Genomic DNA, 20,088 nt, shown 5'->3' with positions numbered 1-20,088 from the left:
ATGCCACGTGTATTGCTTCATTATTAAGATTTCATTACTGAAATCAATGGCAGCTGCAGTGTTATCAGTGAGAAACGTAGACCTGAACTGGAATATTAAATCTATACCAGTCTGGAATTTCACCAGACAGGAATTTCATATCCAGACTCCAAACTTCACAAATCTGAATGTAGCTTACTAGATTGCTATAATTAATAGAAGCAATAAGAGTGACAATTTAAAGCTAGTTGCCAGACATTAATAACTTACCCACACACGAGGTTCCATCATTAGGCACAAAACTTTGTTGACCGTTGCTGGATTTGAAACCAGGGGCACACATGCAGAAATAACTTCCCACAGTGTTTGTGCAGTTGGCATTCTCTCCACAAGGCTGAGTAGCATTTTCACATTCATTATCATCTGTCAATACATAAATTATGGAGAAATATATTTACATTTGCCAATTGAAGAAAACAATGAAGTAAAAGCTTAATTTGGCCTTGAGCATTTTTTTATTTCTGTGAGTTTAGAATGCTGAGCTAACACTCTCAGTATTTGCGCACACAAGTTTCCCTTTGACAGGGAAGTAATCAGGTGTTCAGCAGCACTCCTTTGCCCTCCTTCTGCACGAGTCAACACACCAGAAGAAAACCGACATGATACCGATATGGATGATGTAACGTGATATTCATTTGGAAGAAGGGATCAAGTCATATCTATGTTTTGTTATGCTTGTATTTGGTAATCTTTTTGGTACCTACCCGGTCTTCACAAATCTACAGATAGAGACTAGCCCTGAGGACACAGCTGGGAATTCAGAATCATAGAAAATAGGGCCCAGAGGGACATCAAAAAGTCACCTATTTCATTTCCCAATACTAAAGCAGGATCAATATAGCTAAACTGACAGATATTTATCTAGCCTGTTCTTGAAGATCTCCTGTGGCATTTCTAAGCATTCCCAGCAGGACACTGTTAGACAGTTTGTCCTGCTATCTGACCTGAATCTTCAAACATATTACTGTTTTTCTTATATCCTTTCTTCTTAAGGGATAACTAATGACAACAAACAGATGAGCAAGATTCATGGCTTGATCTTTACCTCTCATAGATTGCTGTGTGAGTGATCAATTTTGTACCTACAAAGTTACAAGATCTATTTCACAGGGCTAATCCCATGTCTCCAGTGACAGAAGAAAGAAGGAGCTATGCATGCAAGTTTTAACATTACTTTCTCTCTGTAGGGTCTCTCCATCTGCTCTTACTGGGAGAGTGAGGATCTAGGTAGTTTGATGAAAGGTCAAATGAAATCATGATTTCATGCATTATACTGTATAGTCAATCTTCTGCAATGAGTCAATAAAATTGTTTTCTCTCTAGAATCTTCCAAGATCCCTGCAAGTCTATTAAATAATTATGACCAAACTTGAGAAAAAATTCAAAAGCTGCCTTATCCAGAAACTTTACTTATTAGACTGAGAATAACATTCATGATACTGATACTTCGATCTTTCCAATAGCCCATCTGTTCCCAAAGCACCCCGAGACTCTGAAGCAAACAAATCAACTAACAAAACTCTCCCAAACAAGAAGACATTTTCTGAGCAGAGGTCTTTATTTTCTTTATTCTGAGAAGGGAAGGGTGTTAAAGGCTTCCTGAAGCCTACTGGGATTTTATTCTTGTTCTTCAGCAGAAGGTACTCAGGACATGATAAATGACAGGAAAGAATTCTAACAGGGAGAGATATAACAATTTATCGCAAAAGACGAACAATTAAGAAGCATGACAGGGAGAAGAAATATGATTTCAGAAGATGTCCATGGATGAGTTTCAGAAAGGTGCTTCTGCTTCCCGATGGCCAGTGTTCTCATAAGGTGTTTGCAGAGACAGGATATAGATAACTATAATGTCACGTGAGTTAAGGAACTGGTAAAAATAAAATACACCAAGAGCTGTAAAGTATAGCAGGAGTACATTTCTGCAGTATAACCTACCGTTGACCCCAGAATAATTCTGGCACAGTGCATTTGTCAAGATTATACATCTGATGTGTTTTTGCATGTTACTCTGTTGACTCAGAGATGCAAATATCAATTCAGAATTGCAATTTTTCTCAGGGGAATTTAGGTCAACAGTATCAAATGGATTACACTGATTATAACTAAAACTGAATATAATTTAAGAGGATCCAAGTGTGAAAGCACTTTGCCCACACATGCCAACAATATTTATTTTTACAGCTTTGGTTTTCATGAGAAAACAGTGGAGAAGGTGTATGATTTGGATCTTACTTAGAGAATGCCAAGGAAAACCCAGATTAACTTCAGTGAAATCATGGATGGGGGCAGGGGGAAGTGACAGGAATCCAAGTCGAGAAGATGAGCCCAGGAAAATGACCAATCCTGTCTAGCAGGTGGCAGTCGAGGGACCAGGCCCCAGAACATTTTGCAGATCCTTGCAGTGAGTTCCATTTGACTGAATGTCATTTTTTGTGTGTTTGACCGTATTGCAATCCCAATTTCCTCTAGGAAATTCATCAAGAAAAAGACTGGACTATCTTGTGTTAGCTGCTATCTTGGTCTTGGGAAAGTATTGCAGTTCCTAGAAAACAATATGCACTGACTTTGGAAAGCACATGGAATAGAAGCCATGGAAGATCAGAAACGGAATGACACTGCAGGACTTCATTCAATAACAGCTGAGGAGATAAAAGCTACAGGCTTATGCAAGTAGAAAACCAAAATTCTTGCTTTTGGTTTGTTTTCTAGGAGCTCAAATATAAGAATTGCAGTCCTCAAAATCCAGAATTATTACCATTCTCAGGTGGCCCAAAGCATTCATAAACATTATTAAAATGACTCATGTGGTGATCATTAATAAAATCTTTAGTTTTGCCCAATTAACTTTACTGGGTTACTGTTGGTTTTACACACATTTAGGGTGTCTATAAAGTTTTTAATGGTGACTACATTATCTTAGAAGGCTTGCCTTCTCTGAGAACCTATAGGAAAGTTTTCTGACTCCCTTTCCTTTTCTGAGAGGAAACAAATGTCTTTTATAGCTAGCTCACAAGACTAGCTTGTTTTCAGTCACCTGGCCTGACGGGCTAAATCAGCAAGAAATTTGAGACTGCATGCACCAGACGGACTGCAGGAACTTCTCTCACTGACTTTTGTTCAAATGTAGCCTACACATAACAAGTAACAAAATATTTGGTTAGTCCGTTCCACCAAGCACTGACTTGGGGTCTTTTGTAAGTTGTTTTTCAATCCTAAATAGTATAGGTGGAAGAAGTGGAATAGAGACAAGAACAGCAATTATGCATGTGCACCAGATAAAACACAGGGATGAATCTGCATATAGTAAAAAAAGTTAAGCACTTGCTTAACCGCTTCACTGGCTCGAAACCAAAGAATTGGGCAGGATTAGCATTTTTAAGGGGGAAACGCAATGGTTCATTCTGCAGTGCTCTCATTAAAAACTACGGATCACTGTTTCTTGTCATGTTAAGGGCTTTTTCTCTATTTTATAGCTAATATGTTCATTGTACAAGAGCAACAATTAGGCACAGTGCTAGAAACAGAAGATATGTTCAAATTATCCCATTTAGGATATCTAGACAAATGCAATAAAGAAAACAGCCCCTTTTAAATTAAGAAATATGGAAATGTATAAAGTGAGTGTAAATTGCATCACACTCAAAAATGGCAGAAATTGTACCCCATTTCACAATACTGATGATATGGTGCTTAAAACAACAGAAAATTAAATTCAGCATATGTTTACTATGGTATATTATTCCCAGACACTAACTGTACTGTCAAAGATGCACAGTATAATAATTTGAAAGACCTCCAGAACATTTAAGAAGAGAAGTATTAACTTACATAGCAAATACAAGAATGGATATTTTAAACAGTTAAATTCATAAAGAACTTTCATTTCACTGTTCCCATGGTTTAATATAATACTGAGAAGACCATATCAGGGTATAACTTACTGGATCATATCCTTCTCCTATTGAAATTAATGGCATAAAAGTCACTGGCATGAATAGGCCCAGGGTGGTGTCCATTATGGAAAACTACTGGGTTAGTGAGAAAGGCAAGTGAGGAACAAGTTTTTGAGAAAAAAAGTTCTCTATATACTTTGACTAGATGCGCTTAAATAATTTGCCTGGCTTCACTTGTAAAAATATTTTACGAGGTTAATAATGATGACAAAAATATTTTAAAGTTCTTTATATAGTCAACACCTTGAACTGTTGCATGAAGAAAAATTCAAGTGTGAAGCCCAGGGGTTTAAAGATATTTTCCAGCTTCTCACATAATTTATAATATTATTGGATTTGTGGTTTAAGGGGAGTCAGGAAAAAAAAATCAGGATTTAAAGATGGGAAATTTTGTATCAAATGTTTTTCCACAGATACAGAGAGGATAGTGTAAATGACAGCAAGTGTATAATCTTTGCTGCTTTGCTGCTACCCAATTTAATTATGGTACGTGCATTCACTGCTGGCAGAGATGCCCATTGAACACGGCAGGCAGTATTTCAGAAATGCACACACCTTTAAACTTTTCTTCTTTTTTCAGTTACTGATGAAAAATTCAGAGACTTTTAGAAACGAGACTGGCCAAACGACAAGGTTAATTATTGTGCCTAAATGGTAATGTTGCATTCACATCTACTTGATAGACATCTGCTGAATAGCTGATTTGTCTTAAAAACTCTCTCTTTTTTAAAATGGCCCTATCTGATTTGCCCTAAAAATCTTATCATTAAAAATCATGGGAGGAAACTTATGAATACTGTCATAGGAAATCTGCATTAAATAGCCCGAAGAAAGGTGGATATGGGGATATGTTGGTGGCTGCATGTGAATATGGTAGTATGTTTACTTGATACAGGTGTAAATTAAACTGATTCTCCATCCTTACCTTGAAAATGCAACCTACTATGTATTTTGCTGTGCATAAACGCATTTATGGTGAGACAAAATCAGTTATTAATTGCATATAACCATTTCTTTGGTAGTTTCTAGAAAATGTATAAGGACATTCTAAAACAAAAACATCTGAAGGGCTGATGTACTGCTTTTCATACTGGTTTTTGAATTGACAGGGTAGTATTTCTCTCTTAAAACTGCATGTGTTCATTCATCTGGGAAGAGAATTTTGGTTTAGAATTGAGCAACCTGACTCAGAAATTCAAACATTAATGTAGTCTTCTCCAACCACAGAGGACCATGAATTGGGTCCTGTGTTTGCATAAACATTTTTTTTACATTGGGTAACATTGTTCACTATGAAATAAAATCTGTTTCAATTTTGTTTAGCATCGATATAAAACATTTTTGTAAAAAGAACATTCTTTTTTAAAGAAATTTTAAGTCATATATGAAATGCAAGATGTAGCTCAAAAGAATAATCTGTGGATTTTGGGACCATGATGCTATTGGAAAACAGAAGAATCTGGTAAGAGAAAAAAAAAGTATAGACCAAGTTTCTTCCACCATATTCCATATGCTTTCCAAAAATGCAACTTTTTCCTTATCATATATCCTGTTATAATATTAGGTGGATATTGAATTATAATCTCTGATAGGAAAACTCTGGGACACCTACAGTTACAAGATGACATCATTCATTATTATTATGACAGAAGCATTACAGAACTCTTTGAATTATCAATTTTAGATGTAGGATTTATTTTGTGATACTGTTTTCATGTTTTACATGAAAAAAATGCCATATGGGAAACTTTTTATGGCAATGGATTTAGCAAAACAACTGCCTTACCTTGAAGGATTTCCATTGCATTAAGCCCATCTCTACAATAGACTCTGTCATGATACAATGATATGCAACATGAAGAGTTAGTTTGGGGGTGAAACCTGTCATATTAACTCACAATCACACAGAAGCACTATATATATATATTTATATATATATATTTTATGAATTCTGAAGTAAAAAATTTTTCCCTTCACCTCAAATAACAAACAAATAGGATAGGCTGCAATCACCTAAATTAAACAGAGTAATTTGGGTGTTATTCCTCACTGAATAAGTTTTTTGTAGAAGTGAAACCTCGTATTATAAAATATGTTCTGGGCTCACCGGCATGCATTGAACTAAATGGATAGCAGTCAGGCTGATGACCTTTACTAAGTGCAAAGGTGACATGAGGGAAAAACTAAGAGTGCTGGATCTGGAGTTTGGTCATTGGAGACAGCCAGCCTGAGGCAACTTGCGCGGCAGGACAATCAGCAGCTGCAGGACCTGGCTGCTAGGGAGCATGCCAAAGCCTGCAAAGCCTGCCCTGGAGCCACACAGCCTGGAGGCTCAGTGTGAGACGTCCAGGTTGCTCTGCAGAGCAGCTAGAATTCCCCAAATTCTTAGCTCAAGATCTTCCAGCTAGCCCTACATCTCCCAAGGCTTTCTAGTAGGGCCTTAACTACAGACAGAGCACTGAGAACTTTCAACCTCCTGCCTCTCAGGTGGAGACCACAGTCCTGTTTCCCAGCACAAAATGATCTATACATGCTTTGTGGACAGGCTCTGTCCTGGATACCCAGGCCAGGCTGGCCAGATAGGCAGCAAGTTTTCCAGGGCAGCCAAAACTTGGCTGTTCCAGGTGAACTCTTTTGACACCATGACATTTTGGAGAAAGATTTTAATGAATTAAGGACCCCTGACTAGAGCTGGAGTTTGACAGCCTGAGTTTTCCCAAAGCCACATCTGAACAAGCATAGCAGTGATTTTTATAAGTTTAATGCATGCTCAATGTTATTAAGGACCATAAACAACTCATACTGAGGCGATTACTGTATAGGAGAATATATTTGTAACTTGTTCTGTTCAGTGTATTCCCCAGATGCCATAAAAGGCAGCAATTAAAACAGTAACAGTCAATTTTGCCCTGATCCAGGCCTTTTGAAACCAAGGTTGGAGGCCTCTGGGGCACACCTGTCCATCAAAAGAACAGCAGTGGCAGCACAGGGCTGGGGACCAGTATCAGCCTCAGTAGTCTGAAAAGTGGACAACACTGGGTAGGAAGGAAATGTAGCCAGAGTGGCTGGGGAATACACTGATTCATTGCATCCGGCTGTTCTCTTTTGACAGCAGCCTCTGCTGCCAAAGCTGCTATGGAGCCTCTGGAGGAAACGAAAACTACCCTTCCCTAGTGTAACCCCCATGGGAGAACTGTACTTGAAGTGCCTCACTTAACCCCTCAAAAAGCAAGGAAATGAAAGGCTTCCTGTAAAACAAATTCCAGTGCTACTCACCCTGCTGTGCTTAACTTGTCTGGAGGTCTCAGAACAGTGGGCGATCTTACATACATTACTTTTGTGCTGCAGGACTGTGACTCTACAGCCATAACAGCCTGAGTTAAGAACAGCAATACCATTAACAACTTTGCCTTTCCTTCCTTGCAATGTGTTTCCATTAATGGTAATTTAATACAATTTGTTTATGATTCTCCAAAGATTCAGCATTCAAGTTTGGTCTAAATCAGCATGAAAGAGCAGATGCTTATATAAAACACTTGAGACTGCAGAACTGGGCTGGAAATCTCATTTAAATATGAATTGCTTTCATAACGGGCCCGATTTGTCTTTGTCCTATGCCAGGGCAGGGGATCATGCAGTTGCTGCGTAGGAAATCTTGCCACTGAAGGCTCTGTCCTGCTAGATTTTCATAACTCTCTATCTCCTTGTAAGAGCCCTTTGCAAAACCTTCTCTGGATATTTTTACATCTTGCCAGGAGCTTTTAACTGGTTTGAACTTGAGGGCTCTGCAGCCTAGCTGGACTCCTAAAAGTCCTCGGATCAGCAAAAATATATTTTCTCTCACATTCTTCATAGGCTATGTGAATACATAGAGATGATTTGAGATCAGCAGTTCTTGTGTCTCTGGTTTAACTAAAGGGTCTTACCAAAAAAAAAAAAAATTCCAATAGTTCCAGTTTAAGGAAGAGGGCAGAACAGTCTATAAAAGAAGGAGAAGGAAAGACATGTTCCTACATATTCAAAACATATAGACTGAGTTTGTTTGGAGATTGGACTGCGTTTGGAGGAGTTGCTATATTATCCAAACCGCTTCCCTCATCTCTTCCTAGAATTTTCAGACATTACAAATTAAACGTGACAAACATCTATTATTGGGTAAGCACCAATAATGAGATTGTCATTTGTTTAGCCACATAGAACAAGCTGCCTTTTCAATGCTTATGTAGTATCAAAAAAAGAAAATCTATAATTTCTGACCAGTTGTATGTGAAGAATAGAGTAAGAATAAAAGAATCTTTAAAAATGCTACTGCTTGCCCAGAAACAAAGCACTTACCCAGCCCAGTATCTGCAGAAACTTGAGAACAAAAAGGAATAGGGTGCTCAAATTTGGGAAAACAGAGGAAAGGGGAATAGCTGCTGAGAGGCCCTGTCCTACTCTTTCCCCAGCACTGACTCCCGCTTGTTTTTGCAGAAGCCAGGAGTCTACATGCAGCGTGAGGACAGCAGCAACACCCACGCTGGTTGGGTGTGCAAACCTATAATTAATTACTTGCTGTCTTGGTGACACCCCCTTCCCAGACTGGACCATGAGAGGAAATGCTGTAAGCAAGATGCCATGAAGATTTACTCCTCCTGTTACAGAGGAAAAGCCAGAGCCGATCAGGCATCCCCTGCTGAACTGGATAAGACGGGTCTCCGGACACTTGTCAGGTGGTGGGTGAAGAGCACAGCCCAGAACATCACAGCTGGGCACAAGAGACCAGGAGCTGCCATTCACTCTTAGGGGAAGCAGACCATGACCTCCTTGCACCTGGAGTGCTCCAGGCTTCCCTTCACACCTTCTCCCCAGGAACTTGACATTAATTCACACCAGCTGAGCACCTGGCTTGATGAGCTGTTAGAGTGCAACGCTAAAGAACAGGGACTGTAATTGTCAGAGGCAGTGAGGAGTCACAAGCAAAATAGAAAAAATCCAGTCTGACTGGAACTGTTTGAATGCTCAGCCTGACTTTGGATACAAGGACTGATGACCAGATAAATTATCTGGAAAACAGGACTACAGACACTGAATAGGAGGGGATAAAACAATAATCCCATTTACAGCTCAAGTCACATGCAGCTTCCGGTTAGCCATATAATGAACTCAAACAACCCAAGGTTCACATCTGACAGGATGTGAACAAGTGAGACGTCACCACTCAGATCCAAATATTTTGGTCTCAAGCAAGAGATAAGAGTGAGGGAAAACAGCTTAATAAACAGTTTGATTAAAGGAGAGGAGAAAAAAAATCAGGCAACACTCTCTCAAGTTTCAAAACAAAAGAGAAAGATATTTATTCAAACTCTGAACAACACAGCCAGGAAATGCATCATCACATTATGGCTTATACATGCAAACCATTGTGGTGCCATCATGGTATGGGTAAGCAAGATGTGAAAAAGGGGGTGAGAGACAACACAGCTTGAATCAGGCAGATGAATGTTAAGCATTATCTAATGAGCTTTATCTAACGCATGAGAAACATGCAGCACTGGCTTTGATCAAGAATAACTGTTCTGTGTTAGGATACGGACTAATCTTTTACTCATACAGGACTAAATCCTGGAATGGTCCTGGGGTGGTCTTAAATGCCACGTGGCAATGGAAACACGGAGTTTCTGCTGTGCCAGGGAGCTGGGACTGGAAGTGCTAAGGTGCCTGTGGAGGCTTGTCACTGATCTACAGGAGCTGTCCATTAGAGCACAAAAGACAGTTTCAAATATTTAATGCCAGCGATACTGGGAGGCATGCAAGTTCACTACACAGACTGTGTGCGGTGACAAACACGAACGAGAACATGCAGCTCCGTAAACGTTTATAGAGGACCTGTTTAGATACACAAAGCTAGGGGTATGCTTAACTGGAGGCACTGACTGTCATTTTGTTTGAAATGGTTCCTATCCCAATTGGGAGCTGGGAGCCAGAAATTAAGATCCAAGTGCTTAATTCTTCCCTTGAGTTGGGAGACAGGTGTGTTTGAACTAGAGGCCAAGTTCAGGACCATTTCTACCTGCTTTTGAAGAAAGAGGTTTGCCTCAGCTGACCTGCTCTGTCACTCCTCCTTGTGGTAGGCTTTGAAATAGCAGGCTTGCTTCTGCATAGACTTCTGAGGCAGGAGAGCAACAACATACTCATGTTTTGCTTACATGTGTGAAAAGTCTGTTTCTTTAATGGCGCCTGACCTCAAACTCATCGATGTCAAAGGAGTGGCTTCCATGAACTGCTGCTTTTACAGAAACAGACTCATGGAGAGAAACCTTGCAAAGAACACAAGCAAAGAATTAAAATCACATTGCTCCTTTTCTCACCCGACACAGATCTAGTTTCTAAGACCCAGCCTCAACATCCTGGCAGGCATCCTGTGTCAAACTTACTACTCGAGGATTAGACAGAATGCGACTGAGACGCACCAGTTTCTTGATTTGCCTCCACTGAAAACATTGAATTAAGGTGAAGTGCAGCTGAATTGGAATATTGCTGGATTTGAAATGCCAGCAGCACTGTACAGGTGTCAGTGTTTTCCTCAGTGCTACCAGCAGAAGGGTTTAAGGAACTCCCCTGTTACTGAATAAGTTATTCTCAATTCAGTTTCCATTTTTGTTGCCAACTCACTTGATTTCACTAAAACTCATCTTTTAACTGAAAAGTAAAACAGCATATTTTCACAATCAGAGACTACTTTCGCTTACAGGGAAGTGAGCGCCACAGTGGTCCCCTACTGAGAAGGGTTCACTGTGGACAACAAATCCCCCTGCCGAACCAAATATGCAGTCCAAATAAAAGTTCCACTTCACCACGGGAACTAGAACAATGTTTTTTGCTTTTTAAAAAACTATCATCAGACAACATCTGTCATAATTTCCTCACATACTTTCCATTGCATTTTCTGTTTACTATAGTGCTGATTCTATGCCAGCATTATGAAGGAAGATGTACCAGAATATACGAGAATGAAATCCTAATTATGTTATTGAACCCTTCCTTCAATTTACATAAATGCTATGGTTTTTGCTATATACACATATCCTCTTCTATACCACCAAACACCAGTAGCAAGTCTTCAATAGTATTTAGGAAAAGTCAGACTCAGAACTGGCATTCAGCATCTAATGCACCCAGTTCTTGTTATTTCCAATACTCATTTCTAAAAATTTCATATGCAGAACTTTGTGAACTGAAATACATAAGCTTGGTAGGACATATTCTGGTATTAGTCTAAATCCAAACTCTCTCTTCCATATTTTAGCAGAAACTTCAAACTGGTCCCTTTAGAGGAAAGGACCCTTTAGGGTCCCTTTAGAGGCCCCCCTTTTTCACCACTAGCTGCAAAGAGCTTATACGCTATCACGCACCAAATCTTGGGACCAATCTGAACTGCATCCAGCACAAGTTAAATGCATCTAAAAAGAATTATAAACATATCAGGATCACTCTCTCCATGCTTAATGTCAAATGACACCTTGATGGATGCCCCCTACAGCCAGTTGCACATGGGCCATCACTTGGAGGTCTTTATTGCTCTCCGCAATACACGGCCCCACCCAATGGCAGACGAAATGTAAGGCTGCAAGTCAGAAGGAACATGAATTCCCACGTCCTGTGTGACAAGACTACCTTCCTGGCCTTCAGAAGGCAAAAAACTATGTCAGTTTACATTTACTACTTTAGCTGTGTTTTTGGAAGTGAAAAGAAAAACTGAACTCCACCAAAAATATTTTGCTGAATCATTACATAAAATGATTTAAGAGCTTTAGTAGGAAGCCTCTATTTGGGCAAGAAAGACAAATCCATATATAGTAATGACAACTGCGTTCAGTGTTTAACTGAAACGACTTCTAGACATTTTTGAATTTGCTGCCTAAAAATAGATGGTACATTAAGAAGTACAGGTGTCACTGTATGTTATCTTTGATGAATTTTTTCTTTTCAAAAATAATTTGCTGTAACACATCTGAAGTAGTATTAAAAGCATTTCTTACTTTTAGCTTTGAGATCTGTATTATGTTTCATTTTAGATTTAAAAAGAAGAATACAATAAAAGATGTGGTAAAATTGCTTTGAAAGAACCAATAGCTCAAATAATATGGAAGGCCATAAAACAGTGACTACAGGAGAAGTTATTTTTTCCATTGTGGAGCAGTACTCATTGATTTCTGAAACCACAGACTAATTATGCTCTGAGTGGACAAAGTACTTGAAGGAGTCTACTCTGTGCATCAGAGACCGAGTTCATGATGTACTTTTGTAAAATTCAAGTTATAGTGCTACGGACAAGAGCAGCTTGATGAAATTTGATTGCCAGTACTACTTAGGAGGTTAGATGAGGTGACCTAATACAAGTCTATGAGATGCATGGACCTATATTGCTCTGTCTAGGTTAATATCAAGGCTAGCTTATTAAAAGAAAATAACTCCAATAGAGAGTGGACATTCATATTTTACATTTTCAATACCTGTTTCATTCTTCTTGTCAAATTACTTGTGATCAAATTACATGTGAACTACACATCTTCTACAGTGACTCACATAGCTTTTACATGACCTGGTGACAAACTGTTTTTTATATTATCTCTGCTTGTAAGTTATCCTATTTAAATGCTCTGGAATTCAATAGCTTCACTACTGGATAATAGACTAATTCACAAAAGGAAATCATTTCAATCTATAACTGAGAAAAGCCATTAATTACTGGAAAATGTCCAGGCTCCAAACCTGAAGATATTAAATATGGTCTGGCAAGGAGGAGACAATTAGACTGAGGAATTCTACCCAAAGGGAAAACATGCCAGTGTTACTTCAGCTAGACTAATGACTTCTACAACAATAACCACTAAGTATTTCCAGCTACTGTCAATGCTGCAAGTATTTAACTACACGATGAAAATATCCTAACAGTTACTGACAATCATGTTCTTAGAGACTGACCCCAGCAGTACATTTCTGATAACAAAAGTCACTATGAAAATATATAACTTCCATTTCTCATCTTCTGATGTGAATTACAGCTAAATAGAGTGATGTGAGTGGAATTATGGGTTATAAAGATCAGGAGAGCCAGGTCTACAGCACTGCTCAAGCTCTATTAAAGGCCTGCAGATTTGGGACTTCTTGCAGTCATTTTCCTGTGGAATAGCCCAATATTATCTTAGTGGAATTTGTTTATTTGAAAACTATACAGCATTCCTCCTTCCTCGTGCAACCTCTTCCAAAACCAGGCTGCTGTAAAAACCAAATTTCCTCTTTCATCCTTCTCTCCCGAGTCTTACAGCTTTGAAGTGATAAGCCTGTGTTCTCCTCATACCAAATGGTCTTGTTAGCTCTTGGACCTTTCTTCTTAATGTTTACAATCCAGAAAGCTTTACTCCCAAGTGGTAGAATGAGTGAACCCATGCAAGTCTTCAGCAAATTCTGAATGTAAGGATAGTTTATAGCAACCTAATTCATACTAAAGTGACTCTACCTTGCTGCCTACACCAACATCTCTGTTTTTTAATAGTTATTGCATACTAGTTTCAAATATTCCGTTCATGATCAACGTTTTCTGCATAAGCTCGTCATTTTTTACTGAGGATGTTTACTCTTGGATGCAGGGGCTAAGGACTTTCTTAGCCCAAAGATGCGAAACACTGCTTTTATAGTCAGCAAAAATAAGAGAGTTGCTTCTATTTTAAAAGAATCTACTGGTTGGACAGATGTAATACTTATAACAGGGAAAAATGCTGAAACCTGGCACAAGTCAGAACTGAAAACACTTAAGTTTACCCATCGTAATACAACCTGCCACATAAGGTGTTATTACATGCGTTTTATGGCTTGGACTACTAACAGGTGGGAGGGTATAGATAAACTATATAAAAGCTGCGTATCCTTTGGCAACTGGAGATATGTCGGTACACCACACCCGAGAGCTGTGCAGAGCTCAAAGGCAGGTCATATTGGAAGCAGTAACACTGCCTTATTTCCTCTTCACTAGCCAGGCTAAATTAAGCACAGTGGTGATTAGCCTGGTTGCAGCACTGTGCTACCTAGCCACACAGCTTTCTGCTGCTCTCCCTGCCTTGTCTAGCATTGCACTGTATCATCTCCGCAGACACTAAGAAATAGAGCCCCAGTTATGAAATGCAGAGAAAATCCTGCTGCCCCTGGTTAAAACGAGAGGTGGAATTCACATGCAAACATGACAGAAGCCACAGGAAAGGAGTACTGCCAGACGATACTGCATAAAGCAGCACAAAGCATAGCAGATCGCTACAGACTGACACACTTGGGACATGTCAGCAAGCAAGGTGGAACAGAAGGCCTTACCACGATTATTCCAAGCCATAGTCCAGGTTCACACTCAACTGCAAAAGCTCTCCTTTGGCAATGCTAGACCTTCCCTGATCCACCCTCGTCCATCATCCTCAAAACCAAAGTGAAGCTATATTTATTAAAATAAACGATCTCAAAGTGCCTACATCTAAATTCAAGCACTTTGGAAAGTGTCTTGATTATCAAATTGACTGAACTTCCAGAAGCACTGGGTAGATTTCAATAGGATGTTCAGTACTCCTGAAAATTGGGCTGTTTATTGGATATGTGGAAAAGTACTGCAAGCTTCTATTTTGAAAGTGTTGGGCAAGAAATTGGTTTAGCAAAAGCAATAGTAAAGATTCTGTTCTTTTATTTTTAATGAAGGGAAGCTATTACATCATGTATCAAATGTTTTGTTCATTAAAAAAGTATCATTGCCTTTTGTCCTTCTCTCCTGTCTCTGAATGTACCAGCACAGGCAGTTCTATAGGATATCCTTAGTTTTGCTCTGAAAGTCCCAGATCACTTAAGATATTGCAGATCCCAGAATAGTTTGTTAGGAAAGATTTTCTTTGCTCAGATTTGTTGTGATCTTCATATTATAGTTAACATTACTAAAAATTTGTCTTGTTTTTTCAAAGTAGAGTAGGTTTGTATCCCAAATGTAAATACATACTATGCACAGAGAAAAGTAGTCTTCAAAGGACACTTATTTTCAAATGGTCAGGCTGTTACATATCAAAACATTGGATTAGAACTTAAATTCTTACTCCAGCTGCCATGCCTTCAAATTAGGCACTGTAAAGTCAACCACCAGGATCTCCTCCAAAGACCTGCTGAAAGATCTGGGATAGGGCACAGCTGGAGCCAGGGGGAAAGGCACGTCAGGGATGGGACAACAGGACACAACATCATGAAAGGGGTAACCTTATGCTTTTGAGAGGTTGATATCTCTTACAGAGGCTGACTATTGTTCAGAGGAGGGCTTTCTCAGTCTTCAAATCCATCCAGGAATCTGAATAAACTGTCTTAACATCCCTTTCCTCTTGACTGTTGACATTCAGGTTACATCTGTAAGAGGCAAGTGAGAGAGTCGCCTTGCAAGTCCCAGGAAAGAAGAACAAAAAAACATTCAAAGCAGGTCCACTTTTAAGCCATCAAACTGCAAGATAACGATGGCTTTCTTGTGGGGCAGTGGGTTTCTTCAGAACTTCATTTGGTGCCTGTTTTAGCCAAAGGCACAGTGTTGTGTTATTTTATGTTTAAACATACCCTACTCTAACAAGCCACTGAAGTATTGATGGTCTTATTTTATTGCAGACAGTACTTTGATCTAGATGCCAGAAGAGGTCAATACAAAAACTTCAGAGTTAAAGTTGTTTACATCCAACCTACAATGCAAATAAGTGAATGTGGCAAGGACATCCCAGGCAGATTAAATGAGGCCATGTTTTCCTAGCTCTACTTAAAATGTTTTTAACCAACCATTCTGTGAGCAGTGTCCATGAAATCCAATGAAATTCCCTTATTTAAGGGCTTTTTTCCCCCCAAAAGTTTCATCAATCATAGCCTAGAAGGGCTCTGTCAGAGGATAATTGTGACTTGGCGTGCCAACAAAGGGCATCCAGATGTCCTCAGCTTCCTTATCTATACAATGGGCAGCGATGACAGCCATTTTATTAGCTGAGATATTTTTACCCTCATCAGATAAAATAGTGTGTTTTGTTGCTTTGATGTTTTCTGTCATCATAGTGGAGCTGTTTCAATTGCATATTTAAAGAATGGCTGCAGTGGCAGCTTATGTTCCTTAACAATAACACTGTCTAGAAACATCTCACAAGAAGAAGCAAGTAATGTAGTAATTGTATTTTATCAGAAGATGGGCAAAATAAACAGAGCTTCTGCTGCGGTTATTCCTAGTCAAGATATAACTGCAGAGTCATCTTTCTTCTCTACATTTGTTTCCCTGAGGGAAAAGATCACCAGAAAGTGAGTTTCCTCTGAATGGAAAGCAAATTGAGAAGCCACCCAAAAGTAATTTCAGCCATCCCTATTCTCCTGCCTCCACATACATTATTATTAGGCCACAAAACATTTAGTAGATTAAAATCACATTTTGGGGTAACTGCTTATATTTAAGGCTTCTCCACAATAACTACAACTATTATAGCACTCAAATATGTATCTTACTTCCACATGCTTGGTTCGATCACGCAGACCTTGAAGGCTAACAAAAATCTGTCAGGCAGAGCAATATGCAAACCCATTTAATTTTCTACTTAAATCCTTCCTGACAGAGTACACTTTTCTTGAATTCTAAAACAGCAAGCCTGTTAACCAAACTCCGAAGGTGGATAAGTTTGCTTGATGACCCTGGGCTTATCGCACCATACTATCACTCAAGCAATAATTATATGAAGTGCTGTAGACACAATTTAATAATTCAACATTTGCCAGCTGCAACTGAACACTTCCCATCTATACTAACTATAGGGAAGGGCTATGGACTCTCCAATGGACCGCATGACAAATACACCCACACCTTTTATCTCAGCAGCACTCTATTACACTGATTTCTGATGATCGACAATGTTGGCATGATAATGGGAGCTGCACAATTAGAGATTGTTAGCTGAGCAGGAAATCTCTTCCTTGGTGGCTACTGGCAAGAGGCTGCCTCTGATAACAAGAGGTAGAATAGGCAAGTATAAACTGGGCAGGCAAACACAGGCTTCTGATTGTTCATCCCTGCAATGCTATGCATATGATATACCTCTGGAAAGCTGGCAGGCAGTTAGGTTGATAAAGAATCTAATGCTTCTGCTCTAACGAACCTCCTGTACTGCCAATTCCCAGATACAAGAGGTGGCTACTGCCCCCTTTTCCCAGCTCTGTACTGCTCTTCTCCAGGCAGAGCCTGCTCCTTCCTTTACATAGGAGTTTCCATTCCTGGTTTTCCACCTCCATCTGTGCTCCACCACAAACAGTGGAGCACCTCCCCAGCTGGTGGCTGCACAGCACCCTTGTGAGCCACAAGCCTTATGTTCGTTTACTGATTTTGCTACAGACTGTCAAGGGAGTTCTAAAGAATCATTTAACATACCTTTGTTTCAGTTCCCACCTGTAAAAATCCTTCCTTCTGCCTTGTTTATTTTGATTTAAACAAACAAACCCTAACTCCTAAAGGTCACATGCACTTATATAGCAATTTGGCACACTGATCTTATTTAGGTCTTCTAAGTGTCACTGTAAACCAAACACTGACTCCTAAAAAAATGGAACAATCTGAAACTTCCTTTCAAGGCCTGCTCTCCAAAATGTTTTTCTGTTGAGAGAAGGATGGTGCAAGAATAAGTTGTGAACCTGAGAAAGCTACCTTGCGTTCTGCAAAGAGACAGAGCTAAAAGGGGAACTCCAGCACAGACTCAGGAGATTTAATATTGAACATCCTTTTGAGACTCAGGAGGAGTTACATGTATTCTGCACACTTCTTTCTAAGGCCTGGGCTGCTCTTCCCATTGCCTGGCACTGCAGATGGTCTGAAAGACTGAAGGGGAGGTATCCCAGCCTGGTCAATAGTTGCCCACCCTGCAGTAACCCAGTGAGGAACATACCTCTCTGCAAAGCAGACCAAATTCTTCACTAGAATATTTCCCAAAAGGGGAGTGGTGTGGGGGGCAGGGATGATGGAGAAGAGACTCTCTAGCATAGAACTTAATATAAGAATTGGGGTGGGATGGGGAAAGCATCTGCTAGTCTACCCTATTTTGAGTGGAGTTATTTTTATCCATCAATAGGCACCTCAAGGCTGCAGGGCTCAGCGCTTTAGAAATGCCTTCAGTATGTGAGATGGTTTTGCAATACTTAATTTCTTTCTTAAATCTTTAACTCCTGAAACCACATGAACTACACCAACACTCAGAACATACACAAACAAACAAACAAACAAACAAAAAAAAAAGGCAAGCATCAAACTCTTAGCAGCAGAGAAAGTCTATTCCCTTTAACAAAAGAAAGTGACAGGTATGCACCTGTATGTGTGTGTGTGTGTACAGGCATAAGAGCCTATGCAGAAGTGTACAGGCCCCAGCAATAGAGGTTCTGCAAATCCAGAGGTACCACACTACTTCTCACATAAGATTTTCTGGCCTTCTCATTTGCTTATACAACCTGGATATAAGATATAACAGACCTCCTGAAAGCTAACAAAAGAGAATAATTACATAGTTGTACCACCTCATTTTGCTAATGCATTTTTAAAATTCTCCTCACAAGACTTTGACACATTATAAACTAACAAGAAAGAGACTAGAGACTGGCAGATAGTAACTGGAAGGTCAAAGGCAAAGAATTACTCATTTCAGTATCTGTATAGGTTCCTCCAAATGACAGCTGCCGCAACACTTCTGACTCGCAGTTCTGGCTAACACCTATTGACAGATTTAGCTCATGTCTGCTTACTTAGTCCACAAAGAAAACAACAATGTAAGGTTCCCACCTTGCTAGCTTTGTTTAAAGACATAGAAGCACTTATCCTTGCCTGTCCCCCCACCCCCTTCAGCTGCTTATTGCCATGATGTCTGCCTGTCTCCTGAAGCAGGCTGTCAGCAGAAATCTTAGTCCTCTTTCCCTTTCCTTCCCTTTTAATCACTGGTTCAAGAAAGAGGTAACAAATTGCTATGTGGAGTACTGGGGCCCAGGAAACTATTCCACTGCAATTGAAATCTGGTGTGTGTCAGGTGTGACAAGTTCTGGGAAAAATCAGAAACTTTCACAAATGAACTGCATTTGCCAGAATCACAGTGTGGTGATGAGAGGGGCTCTTCAATGAACAGAACGCTTCTTGGTCATTTATAAAGGATTATTCAATTATCTAATAATTATACCTTTAGGTAATGAAATATGTTTTAAAAGGAGGAGGGGAAAACCAGCAACCATGACTTTGCTTCAGTAAATGTAAAACTGACACATCTGCCTCCCTCGATACTAGCAAATTGGCTCTTTCAATATGTTTCATTTGTTCTCCTGCCAATTGCTGATCTCTTGTCAATTTACTCTCAAACTTGGAAGAAAATTAAATGTTTTAATGACATATTGGTTTCTGTATTTTATCTTTGAAATGCAAAACATATCTTTCAATGATCTTAGAAATCTTAGAAATGCTCTGCATCTTTGAAATCTTCGGAATTGTAAGATGTTGGCCTTGATCTCCATCTGGAATATAAGGGCATAACTACATCTAACTAAATTAAGCTTTAGCAGTTTATCACAGCTGGTGATCTTGTCCATAGATTTTCCACAGATTAACATGGAACATGTTCTATATTTATTTAAAAATATGCTCTGCAAAAGGGGGTGCCTCCCTATACACTTTGGGCCTCTCTGAAAATACCTCTACTAGACGACTGCATAAAACTGCTTCTTAATAGCCTTAAATACTCAGAATGAAACAATGCAACTGTCATCACGGCCAATCACATAAGGAAAGAAAAAAGATAGCAGCATTAAGTGCAACAAGCACCTGCTCTATAAATGTTATTAAAATGATGGAGACAGTATGTTGGCTATGCCGTAATATGCAGGCTGAAACCCCAGGCAGGTCTAATATTCCATGTTACAGGTTGTATTTTATATACCTACTATACTATAATTTATATAATATTTATTGAAATGCAGGCTAGAAAGGACTGGCTAGTGACTGGGGTACTCATTTAATTCCTTGCTCTGTGGCCACTTCCTTAGTCCCAACTTCACAAAA

At 39.4% G+C, this 20,088-nt stretch overlaps 1 protein-coding gene across 2 annotated transcripts in view; it reads right to left on the bottom strand.

The window, feature by feature from the left end:
* Window positions 1–20,088, bottom strand: part of ADGRL4 (adhesion G protein-coupled receptor L4) — a 78,408-nt gene that overhangs the window by 37,169 nt on the left and 21,151 nt on the right. For both annotated transcript variants that reach the window (XM_009669036.2, XM_009669042.2), the window contains exon 3: window positions 250–402. In XM_009669036.2, the coding sequence (XP_009667331.1) occupies window positions 250–402 (153 nt within the window). The remainder of the gene's footprint in view (window positions 1–249; window positions 403–20,088) is intronic.

The sequence above is a fragment of the Struthio camelus genome, chromosome 8 (genome assembly GCF_040807025.1).
Source record: "Struthio camelus isolate bStrCam1 chromosome 8, bStrCam1.hap1, whole genome shotgun sequence".
NCBI lineage: Eukaryota > Metazoa > Chordata > Aves > Struthioniformes > Struthionidae > Struthio > Struthio camelus.
This window is presented reverse-complemented; position numbering and strand designations above follow the sequence as displayed.